The following is a 20,719-nucleotide window of genomic DNA, read 5'->3' as shown; positions in this document are numbered from 1 at the left end:
TAATAGAAAAGGTATATGCACAGATAACTACAAAAAATAATGTATCCAATGTCTGAAGGTTAATACAAGATGCCTTTGGGTCCATTCAGAATGTTAACCTAATTTTATCTCTAATTTCCATCTTTCTCACTAATATACCCTTCATCATACCACCGAAGCTATTTTTTGAAAACACGGATCTCAAAATTTTACTTTGATGTTTAAAATACCTTAGATGTCTTTCCTTTAAATATTTGGTGAAATCCAAGCTTTTTGGACTGATTTTTAAGGCCACCCCCTCCTGCCCCCAAGCTACACTTCCAGTCTCATCTCCTACCACTTCTGTTTCTCCCATGTACACTGTGCTCCAGCCAGATGGGACAGCTCCCCATTTCTGAACATGCCAGTTTCTGCCTTTCCCACCATCATCCTCTGAGGCCCAGGTGAAAGGTTTTCTGCCCTGGAAGGATCCCCTTCACCTTGGGATCCTGAAGTCCTCACTCTTTGCCTCTTCCACGGTATTGTACTCTATTTTAAGAACCTGTATTATGGTATGTTGTATAACAGTTCCCTCTCCCATTGAATGGTAAGCCCCTGTAGTCAGGGATATTCCTATGCATCTTGATAAACCCAGCTCCCAGCAGAATACCTGGGGTGTAACAAGAATAAAGTAAACATTTGTCAATGGGAAAGATGCTACAGGAACCCCAAAGAGTGAGTCCTTCTGCTAGGTGTCAAAGTTTCTTTGTTATTAGATATTTTTAAAAATTGATTTGAGACATATTTGCCAATGATACCACCGATAAGGGTTTAATTTCCAACATTTACAGGGATCTCATGAAACTTAACAAAAGGAAGATAAACAATCCAATAAAAAAATGGGCAACGGACCTAGATAGACACTTTTCGAAAGAGGACATACAGAAGGCCGAAAGACATGTGAAAACCTGCTCAAAGTCACTAATTATACGAGAGATGCAAATCAAAACGACAATGCGTTATCATCTCACACCTGTCAGAATGGCTATCATCAACAAATCAACAAACAACAAGTGTTGGAGAGGATGTGGAGAAAAAGGAACCCTTCTGCACTGCTGGTGGGAATGCAGACTGGTGCAGCCACTGTGGAGAACAGTATGGAGCTACCTCAGAAGACTAAAAATGGAACTCCCATTTGACCCAGTGATCCCACTACTAGGAATATATCCCAAGAAACCAGAAACGCCAATCAGAAAGGATATATGCACCCCTATGTTCATAGCAGCACAATTCACCATAGCTAAGACTTGGAAACAGCCTAAGTGCCCATCAGCAGATGAGTGGATTAGAAAACTGTGGTACATATACACAATGGAATACTATGCTGCGGTAAAAAAAAAAAAGGAACTCTTGCCTTTTGCAACAGCATGGATGGAACTGGAGAGCATTATGCTAAGTGAAATAAGCCAGTCAGAGAAAGATAAATACCACATGATCTCACTCATTTGTGGATTATAGAGAACAACATAGACTGATGAAAAGGGACAGACTCAAAGATTGAGAAACAGCAATCAGGCTATCAATCCCCAGAAGGAAAGTAGGGGAGGGCGGGGGTAAGGGGAAGAGATCAACCGAAGGACTTGTATACATGTATATAAGCCATACCAATGGACATGGACAACAGGGGGATGGGAGCATGAGTGTGTGTGGGGGGGAGGTTGGGGGTTAATGGGAGGGATGAGGACACATTTGTAATACCTTAACTAATAAAAAAAAAAAAAACCAGAAAAAAAATTGATTTGAGAGAGAGAGAGTATGGGACAGGGAGAGAGAAAATCACCAATGAGAGAAGGAAACATCAAGTGGCTGCCTCCTGCATACAACCTCATGGGGATTGAGCCCTCAACCCCAGGCAAGTGCCCTGACCAGGAATTGAACCAGTAACCTCAGTGCACGGGACCATGCTCAACCAACCAAAACAGGCATCAGAGTTTCTTGATAAAGAGAGCATGGGGTCTTGAAAAAGAAAACATAGTATATTAAAAAGGGATAAGATATTTACAGATAAAATAGTATGGGAATGTACCTGAATTAAGGTTGTTTGCCCACATCCATTTGTCCCTGTTAAAAAATCAAGGTTTAGCCCTGTCCAGGTTGCTCAGTGGTTAGAGTGTCAGCCCATTCACCAAAGGATCATGGGTTCAATTCCTGGTCAAGGGCACATACCTGGGTTGCAGGTTTAATCAATTATGGTATTGTGGTATGTTGCAGAACAGTTCCCTCAGCCCCAATTGGGATGTGTGAGGGAGGCAACAAATCAATGTCTCTCCTTCTCTCTCTCCCTCCCTCCTTCTACCTCTCCCTCCCACTCTCTCCCTCCCTCCCACTCTCTCTGAAAATCAATAAAAAAAAATACCCTCCATTGAGGATTAACAAAACAAAACAAAAATCAAGGTTTAGTTAGTACAGTTGAATAATTATGCCCTTAGTATAGGTGCATTGCTTGACCAAATATTCCATGCTAAAACATAACTAAGTGTAACAAGTGAATTTTCTCATATTTTAAGAAAAAAATTTTCCCTTCATTCTTGACCTTCAAAAACTTTTAAAATAGCAGTATCATCTTAGGGGAAAAGGTTACCAGTAAATATTCAACTGTTATATGTCTTCAGGAAGATACCTGAAACATCCATTTATTAATCACCATTAATTATACCAAATTCATCCCGAGCAATGACCATTTGTAAATTTACAAGTGCCAGTGAGCATCGACTAGAAGGATGTGGGACATTCCCAGTGGAAAAAGCAGATGCAGACAGGCTAATGGAACTTGCAGGCAATGACAGGTAGTTCAATTTTGGCTCGAAGAAAGCATCAATTAACTGGACTAAGGAGATAAGATCCAACCTAGTCTGGAGAAAGGCTTGTGTGATTCTGAATGCCACAATGAGGAGCCTGCAGTACACTTGATATACTGCAAGGAAGCACTGAGCAATTATAAGTAGGGGAGTAAACTGGATAGAGTTATAATACACTAGAGGCCCGGTGCACAAAATTCATGCACGGGTAGGGTCCCTAGGCCTGGCCAGTGATCAGGGCCAATCGGGGCCTTCCTTCCCTTGGCTGCTGCCTGCCTGCCGGGGCCTTCCTTCATCCAGCGCCGCCCCCTGGTGGTCACCACATGTCATAGCGAGTGGTTGAACTCCCAGCCAGTCGAACTCCTGAGGGACAATTTGCATATTAGCCTTTTATTATATAGGATAGGACACATCAAAATTTGGAACCAATGGTTTCAAACCTCTTCCAGTGGCCGAAGGGAGCAAAAACCTGAGTACTATGGACAGAAGGAACAGGAACAGAAGAGAAAGACAAAGAGAGCATACAGAGTTGTATCACTAGCTAGCTCTGGACTGAGGAAACTGGACTATAAACCACTCAGAGGCTTTATGCCTAGATTTTGGGGGAGAGCTTTGGGCCATGCACAGAAATAGGCAAAGGAACTTAAGAGCTGGGCATCCCAGGTGATCTCCTCACCTCTACCCCAACCCCAGGGTCCTAGGGAAGGGATGGGAGAGAGGAAATGACTGGTGAAGGAAGTAGATGATAGAGTAATTTAGGGCCAGCACCAAGTACTCCTCTGAGGCTTCTCATCTTCCACGTAAGGATCTTAAAAGTAAAAGTAAAATAAAATCCACAAGTGGAAGGAACACTATGAAGAGATCCATGGGTTGAGCACATGAGCTTAAGGAAATTAAATTATTTCTATTATTTCTATCCTACGCAGTGGCCAGGGGAGGAGGTTAGGTTATTGGCCAAAGGTCTAAAAAGTGAAAGACAAAACAAAACAAAAATACTTAAATCCCAGTTCTTCTAGGAGAACGGTCTTGCATGTACATAATTCTGCCTCCTATTCACCAGAACAGTTTAAATTCCTACATAAGGACAGAATCAATACTTGATCATTCTATTCCCCCAAATTGTTGGGCAGTATGTTAGAGAATTAACTCTTAAAAACACTTACCATCACACTTATAAGCATTACATGAACCTATTTAATTAGTTAACTGATGATTACGATGTCAAAAGAAATCTATCATTGGTCAAAATATTTTTGGAGTTACCTAGAATCAGGCAGTGCCATCCATTTTCTGCTTTAAAAACACACTCTGTCTCTCTTGTTCTGTCTGCCTCTCTCTCACACACAGACTCACACACTCAAGCACCCATTATACACCTTTTATCTTGAAAGTTGAATAAGCAAATCCCAGCTTACACAATTCTACAGCACACCTCAAAGCCCTGATACAGTAATTCCAAGTAATTCTAGCTTTTGTTCCCTTCTGTACAGGGCTCATTATACCAACACTCCTGCAGATGGTGTCAGAAAGGTGAAGTGTCAAATCCACAAAGGGGAGACCCCAACAACTCATTGCTACTGCAATATCAATCATTGCTGGTGGGTTTTACTTTTATCTCCCTCTCTCCTTAGTTATCCCGACTCACACTGTCAGTTCAGCTAGAATATTTCACCTACACCTCACAATATGCCGAAAGGAAGTAGACACACGCTGTGAAAAGCTGGTAATTTTATTGGGTTCCTTTACCTTTAAAAATCTGTTACTTGGTCAAGTCTGGCTTCTGGGCTCCTTTTTTGCAGGGAAATTGAGGCAAACATTTTTATGTGGTCCTCTGGTGCCTGCTCTGTACTCCAAGAATTATATACACAAGGATCATTAGAGTCGTGTTTCGCCCATTAAGATATAATAACCGTCAGCAGGGACAAAAAGCAGATCAGTATCACAAATTCAAACTAACAGGCACACATAAAAACTATGCGCCTGCTCCGGGCCCATGCACAGGGTCAGGGTCTCACACAAGAGGTAAAACCCCCCTCCCGTTTGCAGACAGCTTTGCGCAGACCAGGGTAAGCAGAAAGAACACGCAGGAATTCTCAGCCCTGCAGCCACTTTTAACCCCGAACACTTCTATCCCCAAGCGCACCTTGTCCAAATAAACAAAGGATGGCTGCTCGCTGTTTGAAGGGCTTCTAATTAGTAAAAAAAAAACCAAGCAGTTACTCACAGGAGCTGATTTAAAAATATGTATATTTTTAATGATTTCAGAGAAGATTGGAAAGGGAGAGAGAGAGATAGAAACATCAATGATGAGAGAGACTCATTGATTGGCTGCCTCCTGCACGCCCTACAGTGGGGAATGGAGCCTGAAACCCAGGCATGTGCCCTGATCAGAATCGAACCGTGACCTCCTGGTTCATAGGTTGATGCTCAACCACTGAGTCACACCGGCTGGGCAGGAGCTGATCTTTTTGATTGAAGGAGCACCTCTGGGCAAGAAACAGGGGAGACTGAGGGAGGAAGGCACAAGTCCTAGTCGGTTAGATTAGCCAAAGGGAATCTTGTCATCCAAGGTGTAGAAGATGTCACAGATAAGACTGGGTCAGTTTACCAGCTTTGGCTAACATTGGCTTTTAAAAATAAGCTCTATGTAGCCTGCTTTGTTCTTTGTATTTCCTTAAGTAGTTGACAGGCTACCTTACACAAAGGGGGATTTTAATAATCATTTGCAAATGGAGTAGCTTTGTTTTCAGCCCAGGAAAGCAAAGATTAATATGATTATTTGATTTATGAATAGAAATTATTTTGTTAATATTGTTAACTTCCAAATAGCCAATATAATACTTAGCTGTTTTTGCCCAAATTACTAATATTTTTAGGACTTGATAAATACTCAATTTGTAAAGAAAAGGGGCCAGAATGTGGAAAGTAAAATAAAATAAGAGGCCATGGGTTTTTAAAACTCTCAGGTAACCTGTCCCTGAAAACTACCACAAACTAATCTCCGTGACCTCTACCAAGGAAAAGGCAAGGGTGCGGGAGCGTGGAAGGAGGCAGTGGAGAGTCTGAGAGATAAGGAGAGGCAAAGCAGAACCATCTTCCAAAGTCTCACTCCCAACAACAGCCCATTGCTGAGAGGAAAGACCAAGTTCATGACAAAACTGAAAAAGTGAAAAGGGCAAAAGTGAAAAGAAGGGAGGAGCATGGAGGTGGGTCAGGACAGGGGCTGCACAGAACCTGCCCCCACTGAAGGACTCTGTAACCACGCCTCTTCGCAATGTCATAGCTCTCTCATAACCTTTCCTCACTATGTCTCACTTTTTTTCCCCACTGGCCACTACGCTACACCTCCGATCGGCACCAGGCAAGCCTGTGCAGACAAATACGCACGAAGCCTCGCTCTGCGCAGACAACCAGATGAATGCTGAGGGCACCCACTATTAAGGAGCTTAAAGGAATCTCTGTCCACTCCACCAGAAGGTGGGGACAGTAGGCAAACCTTACTGGGGGGGATTAATACTTAATAAATTATTAGCCAGCATTTACCGGGAGTTTCCTATGTGCCAGGTATTGCTCTGTTTTATATTTAATCGTATAAAATAGATGCTAGTGTGGTCCCTAGTTTTACAGATGACGATGCTAAGGCATGAAATCACAGTTTGGTTTCCAAAGCTCAGTTCCATAAACACATTTGCTAAACTAGAGTATACTTCTTCATCCCTTCAAAAGTGTTAGCCGATAAACGATCACTCCACCTAAAACCTTCACCACCTGAAAAACCACCACACAGACAACTCAGTTAACCAACTACCCACAATGTCTACACAGAGGCCTTGGAAAACGGCATCGCAGGGCTTTGCGTTAACCAGCAGTCTCCCAGAGGGGGCTGCATATGGCCACTGCCACAGGAACTTCACTTACATATGCTTCACAACCATAACTTCCATTATTCAGTTATCACTAATACTTAATTCAATTTGAATATGCTGTCTCAATACATGGGATAATATGATCAAAATTCAATCTGTTTAGCTATTTGCAGTTATTCAAAATAATCAATATTGCAATTTTGCTATGAAGTCATAGCAAAAAAATACTAAAAAGGAGAAATCTGGAACTTGAAAAATCATTATCTTAAAATAAAACAAAATATAAATGTAAAAATAAAATATAATAGAAAGACTTATTTTCTTGAAAAGATATTAATAACTGCAACTTGACACTGCATGCCAGAACTAAGAAGGGAAGCAGAAGCACCAAGAATGAAGAAACACAAACAAAAGTTGCCTTCAGACACACAAAGAATGAAAATTACCCAGGGAATATACGTCACAATCTTATCTACACTGCGGAGTGCCTGCTGGTGCTAACTTAGTCGATACAGACCTTATTTGGGGCTTTGACGGAGACAGGAGGTAGGTGTAAAGGGCACAGTGAGCAGGAGCTGGCTGGAAGGTGGAAGAAACAACCCCAAAAGGGACACTTATCTAATCTCTTCCAAAACCTCAAAATCACTCAGTCTTATAAAGTAAAAACCCCAATTCTTGCCCAAGTCCAGGCATGTACTACTATAGGCCTGGAGGTGCCCAAGGTGCCATTTTATAGGTGCAATTAAAATTGTCCATGGTTCAAACCTCAAAGAAGGGCTACGGCATAGAATTCACACCACTTCCCCTCCTTCCTCTCTCTCTTCTCTGTAGGGCAGTGGAATGAGAAACAGTTTGGGTTAAGCTGCTTCTGTTCTTCCATTAGTTCTGGTTCTTTTAAGCCAAAATTACATTCCAGGCAGATTGGATGGTCTCAGCCAGTGCCTGAAGGTAAAGTACAAAGAGCGGCCACCCTCTGCTCTCTGGACGCAGCTCCGAGCGAAGGAATGTACAGTGGTTCAAACAGAGGTGGGCGGACCCCGGCTCCTCAGGTGTTTTAGACTCAGTGGGAGGATGAGAAAGGTGGGAGAGGAAAGGGCAGCATTAGAACTACTGTTTATATTTATCTAAAGATTTTTTTAAAATTGAGCTCTGCCGATATTTAATAAGTTGATTGACCCTGGCAGCTTCATTCAGTATGTCCGCAGGTCATGATTGCATGTCACCTTGGGTGGGCAAAGGCCTTCATCCGTGCATCCTCACGTGTTCTTTTACTTTCAACATATTGTGATGGGGAGGGAGGCAATTAAATAAAGGTTTCTGATTCTAAAATCTGGTTTTAACTAAATTTGACAAAACAAACAAGTTGGCTTCAAAAGGTTCCTGGAGAGAAACCCCAGATTGAAGATAATCCATCAACAATAAGAAAATGACAGAGCAGACACTTTGATTGTTAGTACAAGTTCTTCATCAGCCACGGAATGAATTAAAAGCAAGGACACTCGAATCAGATTTGCCAAGACTCTGACCTCCGCAAGTCATAACAGAATTTATCAAGGGACTGTTTGAAATCTGGGTTTAAGTCTACTATTGTTAAGAATGAGCCTTCCCCTATTTATATATTGAGCCTTGAGATATTAGCTAATGAGAACCCAAAGCCATCAAAATTAGCAAGATATTTAAATTATTAAATCTCATTTTAATTAATATTTTTTGCATATACTTCAAAATATCAATATTAGTTCTGACACACATTTACATGATGTACACATTTTAGAAAACATACCCCGAGGAGCAGGCTCTAAAACTTTTTATTGATATGAGTACACAGTACAAATTTAGGAGAGCAACTGCCTTTGAGAATAGGGTCTTCTAGGCTGGAATCTCAATGTTCCTCAGGAAAGTCCCAGACAATCACGGTGAATTTCAGAGGCCTGGTTAAATTAATTCTGTTTAGCCCTGGCCGGGTGGCTCAGGTAGTTGGAGTGTCATCCTGTCCACAAAATAGTTGCACATTCCATCCTTGGTCGGGGCACATATGGGAGGCAAGAGATGTGTTTCTCACATCAATGTTTTTTCTCTCCCTCTAAAAAATCAATAAAAACATATCATGGGGTGAGGATTAAAAAATTAATTATGTTTTAGACAACTAGCATAAACCTTGACAGATATTTCTAGAAATTATTAGGCAAAAGTGAGCAAAGTCCAGTGGGCATTCTCAGATCTGGGGTTCAGACTCTGGGCATATAACTAACTGGCATCCTTTTACATTTTAATTTAAAATTTACATTTGAAATAGAAAAATAATCTTCGATGCTGCTGCACTTCGAAACTGAGATTCTGGGCTAGTAGAAACTAAACTGAAAAATGTTTTATTTTGATGTTAGATTAAATGTTATAAATATAAATTCTGAGTGTACGGGAAATTTCCAAATGAGTGCCAGGAGGTTTCTGGCACCCGGTCTGTTGCAATGCATACGGAGGTTTATATCAAGAATAGTCAACAGCAATTTTCCATCCCCCTGGGAGAAGAATAAGAGGAAATCACTAACGTGGAATGAAAACACTAATTTGCAATCATGCAGGCAGTAACTGTGCCCAAGGATGCCAAAACGCTTTTAAACGCAAGCCATCCAGTTTAGTGGATGGATGAAGTAAATCGCTTATTTAGAGCCTCTCCTGGACCACATACAAGCGCTGTGGGCATTACAGTCAGTCTCCTGAAACCACTCTTCCTCCGTGACTAAGATCCTGCCTTAGCCGTGCGGGGCTTTAAACTGAAGGCAGTACTGGATTTGGCTTTCTCCTACAAGATGCCAATTCCATCTTGGGTAGAGAGACACAGATAGAGGCTGTTACCTTTCAGGGGATGTTATATTTCTAACCTAGCTCTATCTACTTAGCATTAGGCCAGAATGTTCAGATGCTCTTTGAACACTTCAGCTTAAATATATCCAGTAATTTCAGATCCAAATAATCCAAAACAGAATTGACCTTCCTGCTGCTACCCCAGCTTTCCTCCTCTATTTCCAGTTTATGTTTTCGACATCATTATACACATGCTTGTTAAGGCCAGAAACCCAAGATACATATAAGGCTTCTTCAACAATGCTTGCATCTGATATGACTAGTTAGCAATTCTCTCTCAAAATATCCCTTATATAGGGTCTCCTCTTCTAAATTTCTACAGACACAATCTTAGTTCTGGCTTTTATCATTTATCTCAAAAATCACAATCCTAACCCTGGCCGGTGTTGCTCAATGGTTAGAGCGTCAGACCCTGCACTGAAGGGCCTCAGGTTCAATTCCTAGTCAAGGGCACATGCCTGGGTTGCAGGCTCGATCCCTGGCCCTTGTCGGGGTGCATGCAGGAAGCAATCAACCGATATGTCACTCTCTCACCAATGATTCTCTCTCTCTCCCACTCCCTTCCACTCTCTCTAAAAATCAATGGCAAAAAAAAATCTTCGGGTGAGAATTAACAAAAAATAAAAAATAAATCCCAAGCCCTTTTGAACAGATTTATCCACTTTCAGTCCTTTTTTTTTTTGTATTCATTCAACAGACACTTGATGATCATCACCCAGGTGCCAGGCACAGTACAAGGTGCCAGGGACACCAGTGAGCAATCTCCCTCTTGGAGAGTATATTCTAGAGAGGAGCATAAATGAGAACATAAGTAGATGAACAAAAAACTATTAAGTGCTGTGTAGAACAGGAGAGAATTAACTCAGGGTGACTTAAATTAGGGAGGGGGGGTCTGGAAAAGTATCTGAAACAGAGCGAACGGGCAGTGCTGTTCATTTGAAATGTGCTGTGCTTTCAAAGAATCCGAGGAAGGGATGGACATGGCCCTTTGAAGGAATGAGAGGACCACTGTGGTGAGAGGGCAGTGAGAGGGAAGCAAGCACAGGCAGCTGCAGTAGTGATGCGCTCTGTGGTCTTCCCCAGCCTGAAAGGTATTTCTGCACTCAAAGTCAGACCACCGCACTGCCCATCTTCAATGCTGTCTCCCTGTTACTGATGGGATAATGTCCAACTTCTGTGTGTTGAGACTCAGAGCCTCAGTGCTGGATGCGATGCCTTTCTAGCCCTGTGCCCTGAAACAGTCACACACTCAAGCTGGGCGTCCTTTACACATGCCTCCTTTCCATTGGACAGGCTCCTTCTGTGTGTGATGACCATCGTGTCACCCTCTAAGACTCATCTGAAGTTTTGTAGGAGGAGATAAGACATTGCTTTGTTATTTCATGGGCAACTCTATTGTAATCTTGGGCTGCTTTTTACATCTCTCTCTCCATCCTGTGAACTCCTGAGAATCTTAGAGTCTGAACCTTGTATTTTGGTCATCATGGTACCTGATACAGAGCTGGCTTCAAAACATGTTTACTGAGAGAAAGAGGGAGGGAGGGAGGGAGGGAGGGAAAGAGGGAAGGAGGGAAGAAAGGAAGTTTTGTCCAAATGCACTAATGGAATACACAACATTCAGACTCCATCTAAGGTTCAGTTTCTTTTTTTAAATTAAATTAAAAAAAACATTTATTGACTGACTTTTACATATGATATATTAGCCCAATTAGTTGTAAATGATGCTTAATTAGCAGAGAAATTCTTAGCAAAAAATGGAACATGACATAATGGAAGAGACACTAGCTCTCTACTTGCAGCTTTAAGACTTTGAGGTATAGAGCCCCAAATTTCACTTCTTGAGTACACACTACAGCCAGCATCTAGTGGACAATGGAGAAAAGCCCATCCTACAAACGAGAACAAGGTTTCTTTTTAAGACTTGAATCAGTAAAAACTGGATCACCCATCTATGGGAGGTAACTGTGGACTGAAATACCCCAACCTATTATCTAGGTGACCAACCTGTAATCTCAGCAAAGGGGAAGAAGGCATAAACAATATATAATGCCAAGAGGAGACAACTGACATGGAGGTGATGATGAACAGATATGATAAATATTTTCATCACGACAAAGGAAAATGCTCTAAGTCAGCGGTTCTCAACCTGTGGGTCGCGACCCCTTTGGCGGTTGAACGACCTTTTCACAGGGGTCGCCTAAGACCATCCTGCATATCAGATATTTACATTACGATTCATAACAGTAGCAACATTACAGTTATGAAGTAGCAACGAAAATAATTTTATGGTTGGGTCACAACATGAGGAACTGTATTTAAAGGGCCAGAAGGTTGAGAACCACTGCTCTAAGTGAACACACTGGCTGTGTGGTTTATACCTTGGCGCCTTACGAGTTTGAAAAGTGAAAGTTAGTGCATTTGTGCAGTAGAAAGATGAATACATGACCAGGAGGCTGAAGAACAGTCTCTGAACTGTGGTCATTTCACCACGGTTGTCGTGCTGTGCGACCTTGCCTGGCTGCCAACGGGCCTGCCCCAATCAGATCTCACTGCAGCCACACACCCCACATTAAAACAAATGTTTTAGGCCAATGTCAGCACAGGGAGTCCTTTCATCAGGATGACAACACAAGGCCAAGTGCATTCCATTCACGACCAGACATGGACTCAGAATGAAATGTAACTGACATAGCCCGGCTCCTAAGTGACCTTCAGATGCCAGTGTCAGTCAAATGACTCTAAAGAAAAATTAAGCTCAGGTTATAGTGCCGTATTCATCTGGAGTGCATTACTAAATGAAGACATGAAATGGAGCTTAGGAGCCAACTCTGTGGTGGATTTCGGAGGTTCCTGGAGCAGGAGGAAAGGAAAATGGCGCCCACGCGTCCCAGAAGTATGCAGTGCTACAAATGACGTTTCTAATGTTCAAATGTTAGTTCCCTTATGCTTCTCATAAGCATATTCTTGTCCGGAGTAGAATACTGGAAAGGTCTCTTTACATGACTCACAATGGGCATTCAATCCACAAGGCTTATGGTCCTGAGTTGGTGACTGGACTACCACGTGGCTGGAGTGAATCTTACCCACATGGCAATCTGCTGTCCTATAGCAGGACATGCTGAGAAAGAACTGAATACAGGCTAAGGTGCTATTGCCAGTGTGAAAGCTCATATCCGTAGTGCTTTGCACCCTGGTGGTGAAACCACGCATGCTTGGCTTCACCAGGCTTCTGAAGAATGCTGTTGTTTAGGACAAGACTCTGCCACTGAACATGAAAGGACCGTTTTCTAATTTCAATGACCACATCAAAAATGTTAGGATTCTGGACATAAGACTACACACTTCCCTGCTGATAGTTTTCTGTTTTGTTTTATTTTTTCATTTTTCCTTTGTCCTAGCATCATAATTTCCTGGTATGAATTTACCCAAAACTCAGTTCTTCTAGAAGACCTAATACCTAAAAAGTTACTAAAGAATTCCTTTCTAATTCTGATGGCTGACATTTTTTAAGCCATCCTCAGCCTCTAATTCAAATCAATTACTGCAACATCTTTGCATGTTTAATATTCATAGTTATGTATTTAGTTCTACTCTTAAGCTTAAATACTAAAAATAGACAGCTTATTTGAATATATTTTTATTGATTTTAGAGAGGAAGGAAGAGGGAGAGAGAGACAGAAACATCAGTGATGAGAGAATCATTGATTGGCTGCCTCCTGCATGCCCCACACTGGGGATTGAGCCCGCAACCCAGCCATGTACCCCAACTGGGAATCGAACCCTGACCACATGGTTCATAGGTCGACCTCAACTACTGAGCCATATTGGCTGAACTTAGACAGCTTATTTGAATACTCTGAAAACTTTTTAGTTTTATGTGGAATTTTTAATGTTTGCAATAAAGCAAATGTTAAGACCTTAACAAAGCTCTTTTGAGAGGAATAGTAGTGTGTGAAAGTATCATAAGTATTTTTTAGTTCAAGACCTATGGGAGTCTTCTGCTGGCTACCAAAGCAAAATAACTTTGAGGCAACACAGACTGAAACCTGGGTAGTGTGGTTTGAGAGTGTCTCCACCGTTAAACTCATGCTAAATTCTACTGAAAGTATCTACAAGAGACTGTATTACTACTCAGAAAGTACTGTCAGTGACATGTTAAAATAATGATTTATAGCCCTGGCTGGTGTACCTGAATGGTTAGTGCCAGCCTACACACCAAAGGGTCTCAGGTTTGATTCCTGGCCCTGGTCGGGCACCTGTTGGAAACAACCAAGTCTCTCTCTTTCTCACTGATCTCTCTCTGTCTCTTCTTTCCCTCTCCCTCTCCATCCCTCCTTTCCTCTCTCTACAAAGAAATGGAAAAAATATCCTTGGGTGAGGATTAACAACAGCAACAGCAACAATAACAACAACAAAAAGATTTACATTTAATTGATTACTGAGAAACGGGAGTATTATTTTAATGCAAGACGAAGATTTTAAAAAGCAAAATCGCTTTTGGTCAACTTTTCTAAGAACAATATATACAGGTAAAATTTCCTCTTTAAATGTCTCATTTCAAACTGAGCCAAAGACAACCAAATTGAAATAGTGTCATTTGAAAAAAAGAAGGGATTAAGAAACAATAACAGAACAAGTAGATGAATCAAAAAGTTTCAAGGTCCTTGAGAATATTATCTTAAGCAAAATAAGTCAGAAAAAGCTAAGAACCATATGATTTCACTCATATGTGGGATATAAAACTGAAACTCAGACACAGACAACAGTATGATGGTTAACATAGGGAAGGGGAGGGCATGGTAAAGGGTGAAGGGAACCAAATATATGGTGACAGAAGATTATTTGACTTTGGGTGGTGGAAACACAATGCAATATACAGATTGTGTATCATAGGGATGTAGACTTGAAAACTATATGGCCCTATTAACTAATGTCACCCTAATACCTTGTATTTAAAAAAAAGAAAGACAAAGAAAGAAAAATAGAAAAAGTGTTTCTCCAGAATAATGTCCCAAGTAATGAAGAAATGATGGAATTTGTATATTATTATTTTGAAAACTTCTAATAAAATAATGAATCTAGGTAAAGATCATTAGTGCTCACTAACATCATAAAGAGACGACCAGATATGATGTACTTCTTGACAGAATATTCAATAGTATATATAACATATCTTCCCCCCACTCAGGTTAAGTCTCTAGAGCAGCCATGGGCAAACTACGGCCCATGGGCCGGATCCGGCCCGTTTGAAATGAATAAAACTAAAAAAAAAAAAAGACCGTACCCTTTTATGTAATGATGTTTACTTTGAATTTATATTAGTTCACACAAACACTCCATCCATGCTTTTGTTCCGGCCCTTCGGTCCAGTTTAAGAACCCATTGTGGCCCTCGAGTCAAAAAGTTTGCCCACCCCTGCTCTAGAGGAACCACAGGGGACAGAAGAACATAATAAAAACATGGTAATACAATCAGCAAATCTTCTGGGAAACTCCACAGGACAAAGTGACATGGTTTCATCAAAATATTAATTACAAAAGGCAAAAAAAAGATGAATAGTAGAAACTTTTAGATTAAAAGAAACCTGAGAGACACATCAAAGGCAATGCATAAAATTTGTTTGGATCCTCAATCAAACTAACTATAAACAAAAGGATGAATCAGTGAGTATACAGACAATCAGGGAAATTAGAACTACTACATATTTGATGATCTTGAGAAATCACTGTAAATGTTTTCAAGTACATGATAATGGCACTGGAGTTATGCTTGAAAAGTGTCCTTATCTTTTAGCCATGTACTAACATTTTTAACAGATGAATTATGTCTGAGTTTTGCTTCATAGTTGGTGGAGAAAGGGTGTTTCAGGTGAAATAAGAGTAAACTGATTGTTTTGTAGTTGAGCAGTGGGCACATGGGATTCACTGTGGCATCCTAATTTTGTATATGTTTGAAATCTTTCACAATAAAATGCTGAAAAAAATTAAAGTTTTGGGGAAAAATGGTAGAGAAGACTTACCCTGCTGGATATCTTTCATTTCTAAATGCAAACTAGATATCAAGATTCCCACAGTTTGAGATCGTTTTCCATCCAATAACTTGATGATCTGGAATTTAAACATAAAATTAACACAAGCTCAAATGACCATGCAATCTTTCAGAAGTATATAAAAAAATTAAGATTTTTAGATACTCTGATTGTTGAACTAAACTGACACTATACTCTATTTTGATAACCCTTTAATTTAAAAGTAACTTATCCACAACTAAAGATATTACAGAAAATAAAAAAATACACCACCACAAATTCCACCAATCTAATACAAGCACACAAAATCTTTATAATATTGGTATATCTAAACAATGAGATATTATTCAAACATAAAGTGACGATTCATGCCACAATATGGATGCACTTGAAAATATCACACTAAAGGAAAGAAACCAGTCACAAAGGTGATATTATATGATTTCCACTTATGTGAAATGTCCAGAATAGGAAAATGTATAATAGAGACACAAAATAGATTAGTGATTGCCTAGGGCTGGGCGTGTTGGGGGAAGTGGGGTCAACAACTAAAGGGTTCAAGGTCCTTTGAGGGTGATGAAATGTTTTAAAATTTATTATGGTGATGGTTGCATATACCTGTGAATATACTAAAAACCACTGAATTGTACACTTTAAATAGATAAATTGCATGGTGTATGAATTATACCTCAATAAAGATGTTTTTAAAAAGAGAAAAAAATCTTTATAATATTATTCTCTAATCTTTTATTTAAACACATTTTATCTAAGTTGTAACTGTAATATATGGAAATTATATATATAACTTTTTAACTTATCATTGGCATATTTTCATTTGCTACTTTTTTTAAAAGAATAGTTTATTTATTTTCGAGAGAGGAAGGGGAATGGAAAGAGAGAGAGAAACATTGATGTGAGAGTGCAACATTGATTGGCTGCTTCCTGCATATCCCCTACTGGAGATTGAGCTCACAACTTTGGGCATGTGCCTTTGACTGGGAATCGAACCAGCAACCTCCTGGTGCACAGAAGGATGCCCAACAAACTGATCCACACTGGGCTTCATGCTGCTACTTTTTAAGTCTCTTCATAGCCTCCATTCTTGGCTGTGTCATCTGCTCAGTGGTTTAGGGTAAAGATCACTGTGATCTTGACTCAGTAGTTTATCAGTGATATGACCTCAGAAAAATCACTTAACCACTAGGTATTTAACTTCTTCATCATGAAGCAGTGCTGACCAACTTAGCTTGTACATTTATTCTAGAAATTAAATGACAATGTGTGTAAAGCCCCTAATAAAACTCTTGACATAGATTATTTAAATAAATTTTCCGTTTTGGAGAGTTAGATTGCTTCATATTTGTATTATCCTATCTAACAAAAGAGAAACATGGTAATTAGCTGTACCTCTGCTACCCTTCCCATTGGCTAATCAGGGTGATATGCAAATTAACTGCGAGCCAAGATGGTGGCCGGCAGCCAGGCAGCTTGAAACTAACATGAGGCTTGCTTGCTTCAGTGATGGAGGAAACCAACGTTCCCTGCCTGCCTTGCTGGCCTCTGAGCTTGCAGTTTGAAACATTGTTACAAATATAGAAGCTAAACAAAACTCCAGAAACCTGCTTTCAGCGAGCCTGGATCTCAGAGCTGGAGTTGATACAGTGTTTCGATTAGAGAACACAAACAAACCAGATACCTGCTTTCAGCAGCAGAGGCCTCAGAGCTGGAGCCAGAGCTAAAGCTGGCCCAGAATAAAAAAAAGAAAAGAAAAAAAGGAGCAGTTGGGAGCTTCAGTCACCCGCCAGCCTGAAAACAGCCCTCAGCCCTTCACCCAGACTGGCCAGGCACCCCAGGGGGCACCCCCACCCTGAAGGGTGTGTGACCAGCTGCAAACAGCCATCATCCCCTCACCCAGGCTGGCCAGGCACCCCAGTGGGGACCCCCACCCTGATCCAGGACACCCTTCAGGGCAAACCAACCAGCCCCCACCGGTGCACCAGACCTCTATCCTATATAGTAAAAGGGTAATATGCCTCCCAGCACCAGGATCAGCGGAGCCGCGAGGCCTCCTGGCACCGGGATCAGCATGACAGGGGGCAGCGCCCAAACCCCCTGATCACCCTGCGGCTCTGTGTGTGACAGGGGGCGGGGCCACAACCTCCCTATCCGCCCTGCTCTGTTTATGACAGAGGAAGGTGCCCCAACCCCCTGATCAGCCCTGCTCTGTGCCTGATAGGGAGGAGCTCCCCAAACCCCTGATCACCCTGCGGCTCTGTGTGTGACAGGGTGCGGCGCCCCAACACCCCCCCCCCCAACACGGGCCCTGCTCTGTGTGTGACAGTGGGCAGCGCCCCAGCCCCCTGATTGGCCCTGCTCTGTGCCTGATATGGGGGAGCTCCCCAACCCCCTGATCGCCCTGCAGCTCTGTGTGTTACAGGGGGCGGGGCCACAACCTCCCTATCCGCCCTGCTTGTTCGTGACAGGGGAAGGCGCCCCAACCCCCTGATCAGCCCTGCTCTGTGCCTGATAGGGGGGAGCTCCCCAACCCCCTGATCACCCTGCGGCTGTGTGTGTGACAGGGGAAGGCGCCCCAACCCCCTGATCGGCCCTGCTCTGTGGGTGATAGAGGGTGGTGCCCCAATCCCCCCTCCCCCCCCACGGGCCCTGCTCTGTGTGTGATGGGGTAGAGCCATAACCTCCCCATCGACCTTGCCCTGAGTGTGACAATGGCGGTGCCCCAACCCCTTGATCGGCCCTGCTCTGTGGGTAATAGAGGGCAGCACCCCAATCCCCTGATCCACCCTGCTCTGTGTGTGACAGGGGGCGGTGCCCCAACTCCCCTATCGGCCCTACTCTGTGAGTGACAGGGGGGAGCTCCCCAACCCCCTGATGGGCCCTGCTCTGTGAGTGACAGGGGGAAGCGCCCCAACCCCCTGATTGGCCCTGCTCTATGTGTGACAGGGGGTGGTGCCGCAACCTCCCCACCGACCCTGCCTTGAGTGTGACAGGGAGCGGTGCCCCAACCCCCCAATCGGCCCTACCCTGAGCGTGACTGAGGGTGGCATCACAACCTCCCGATCCGCCCTGCTCTGTGCATGACAGGGGGCGGCGCCCAACTCCCCAATCAGCCCTGCTCTGAGCCCGACCAGGGGCTGCACCTAGGGATTTGGCCTGCCCTCTGCCACCCGGGAGCAGGCCTAAGCCAGCAGGTAGTTATCTCCCGAGGGGTCCCAGACTGCGAGAGGGCACAGGCCGGGCTGAGGGACCCCCCGCCCCCCCCGAGTGCACAAATTTTTGTGCACCGGGCCTCTAGTTATTAATATAAGCAAGATAATACTTTGCACATAAAGCTTTAATTTTAAATTATTTAAATTTGTTCCTTTATAATAACACTAGAGGCCTGATGCATGAAGATTTGTGCAAGAATAGGCCTTCCTTCCCCTGGCTGCCGGCACCGGTTTCCCTCCGGCACCCAGGACCCAGGCCTTCGTTCTGGCCACCACCTCCCGCCCTCGCTCTGAGCCAGCCGCTGCCAACTTTGTTGTGAAGTGATGGTCAATTTGCATATTATGTCTTTATTAGATAGGATAGGCATATCAAAACTTTTACAATTTTTAAAAGAAACTCCAAATACCTCATTGGCAATTATTTCAACCTTTATGACTATTCCATAGAGCAGCGGTTCTCAACCTGTGGGTCGTGACCCCTTTGGTGGTTGAACGACCTATTCACAGGGGTCGCCTAAGACCATCCTGCATATCAGATATTTACATTATGATTCATAACAGCAACATTACAGTTATGAAGTAGCAATGAAAATAATTTTATGGTTAGGTCACAACATGAGGAACTGTATTTAAAGGGCCAGAAGGTTGAGAACCACTGCCATAGAGAGTTCTTCATAGTTTTGTTTCCTCTAATCCTAGTAAGCCAACTAAGTTCCTAATAACATATCACACAGTGGTCACTAAAGGAAAAAGGTTATCTTTTCTTCATGGGGCATGGCTACAAAAATCAATATGACATGTACTCAAAACATCACCAAATCTTGTGGGGGTTTTTTAAAGCATTTCTTTGGTAAAATACAAACTAAACATCTATGCTTCCTCTCCCACCAAGGTACATATAAGCTTACCAAAATACAGTGAAGACAAGATTAAACAGTAACCAGCACCTGCTTGTATATTAGTACTCGACTAGCTGAGTTGTTTGCTGGTTGAACAATAAGAGATACCATGAGTTTGTTCCAACCAAGATTGTCTAATTGTATAAACTGTCTAGTTACCTATTGATTGATCGAACCTGAATCGATTATTGCCAGCCCTTTGCTTTTCTTTCTTTCTTTTTAAAATATCTTTATTGTTGAAAAGTATTAGCCCTTTGTTTTTCATTTCTCTGTTCAGAATGGCTACTTTTATATCACTATCAGAACTAAAATATAGTAAATACCAAGTTTTCATCAAGATAAAAAGAAAATCTGATTTTTCAGTCTAATGTGTTTAATAATTTCAACATTAGCTTTAGAGAAAGATTCTGGGGCATACAGAATTTCAAGAATTGTAAGATAAATAAAGAATAAACTTTGTATTATTTATTTATTTGCATATGAAAGCAAAAGCAGAGGAGGAAGAGATTATGTATAATCAAATATCTTCTTTAAAAGTACAATGTCTGACTTTTTCTTAGAGAACACAATTTTAAAGTGAAATGCTATTTAAAACTTCAGTACCGAATTTAAAAATCCACATAAGTTTTAAGTAAATATTTAGCCACAAATTGTCATTTAGCAAACATCTGCGGTGGCACCACTCTAGACTCTGGGGGTGGGAAATGACAGGCCGTTCAAGTCTGTAGAGCTTAGTGATTTTTAAAACTTGCTGAAAAGAACCAAAAAGGCAAATAAAAACATCACCTGAGCTAATTGCAAATTCAAATTCAAAAGAAGAAAGGCTTTGGGAATTGACTAGATTTATTCTTAAATGTCTAGGATAGTGACTGATACAACCTTGGCCATGGCATATACATCAATGTCAAGGACAAAGGTACAAGAATCAAATGTATGACAAGATCACAACTGGGTAGCAAAGATTCCTTCAAACAAACCTTCCCGTAAGCTATCCAGTTAGAGATCTGAAAACCAGGGT

General features: G+C 41.9%; 1 protein-coding gene across 2 annotated transcripts in view; it reads right to left on the bottom strand.

The window, feature by feature from the left end:
- Positions 1-20,719, bottom strand: part of FMN1 (formin 1) — a 407,216-nt gene that overhangs the window by 154,950 nt on the left and 231,547 nt on the right. For both annotated transcript variants that reach the window (XM_036296418.1, XM_036296411.1), the window contains one exon: positions 15,567-15,654. In XM_036296418.1, coding sequence (XP_036152311.1) covers positions 15,567-15,654 — 88 coding nt within the window. The remainder of the gene's footprint in view (positions 1-15,566; positions 15,655-20,719) is intronic.

The sequence above is a fragment of the Myotis myotis genome, unplaced genomic scaffold (assembly GCF_014108235.1).
Source record: "Myotis myotis isolate mMyoMyo1 unplaced genomic scaffold, mMyoMyo1.p scaffold_m19_p_1, whole genome shotgun sequence".
Lineage (NCBI taxonomy): Eukaryota > Metazoa > Chordata > Mammalia > Chiroptera > Vespertilionidae > Myotis > Myotis myotis.
This window is presented reverse-complemented; position numbering and strand designations above follow the sequence as displayed.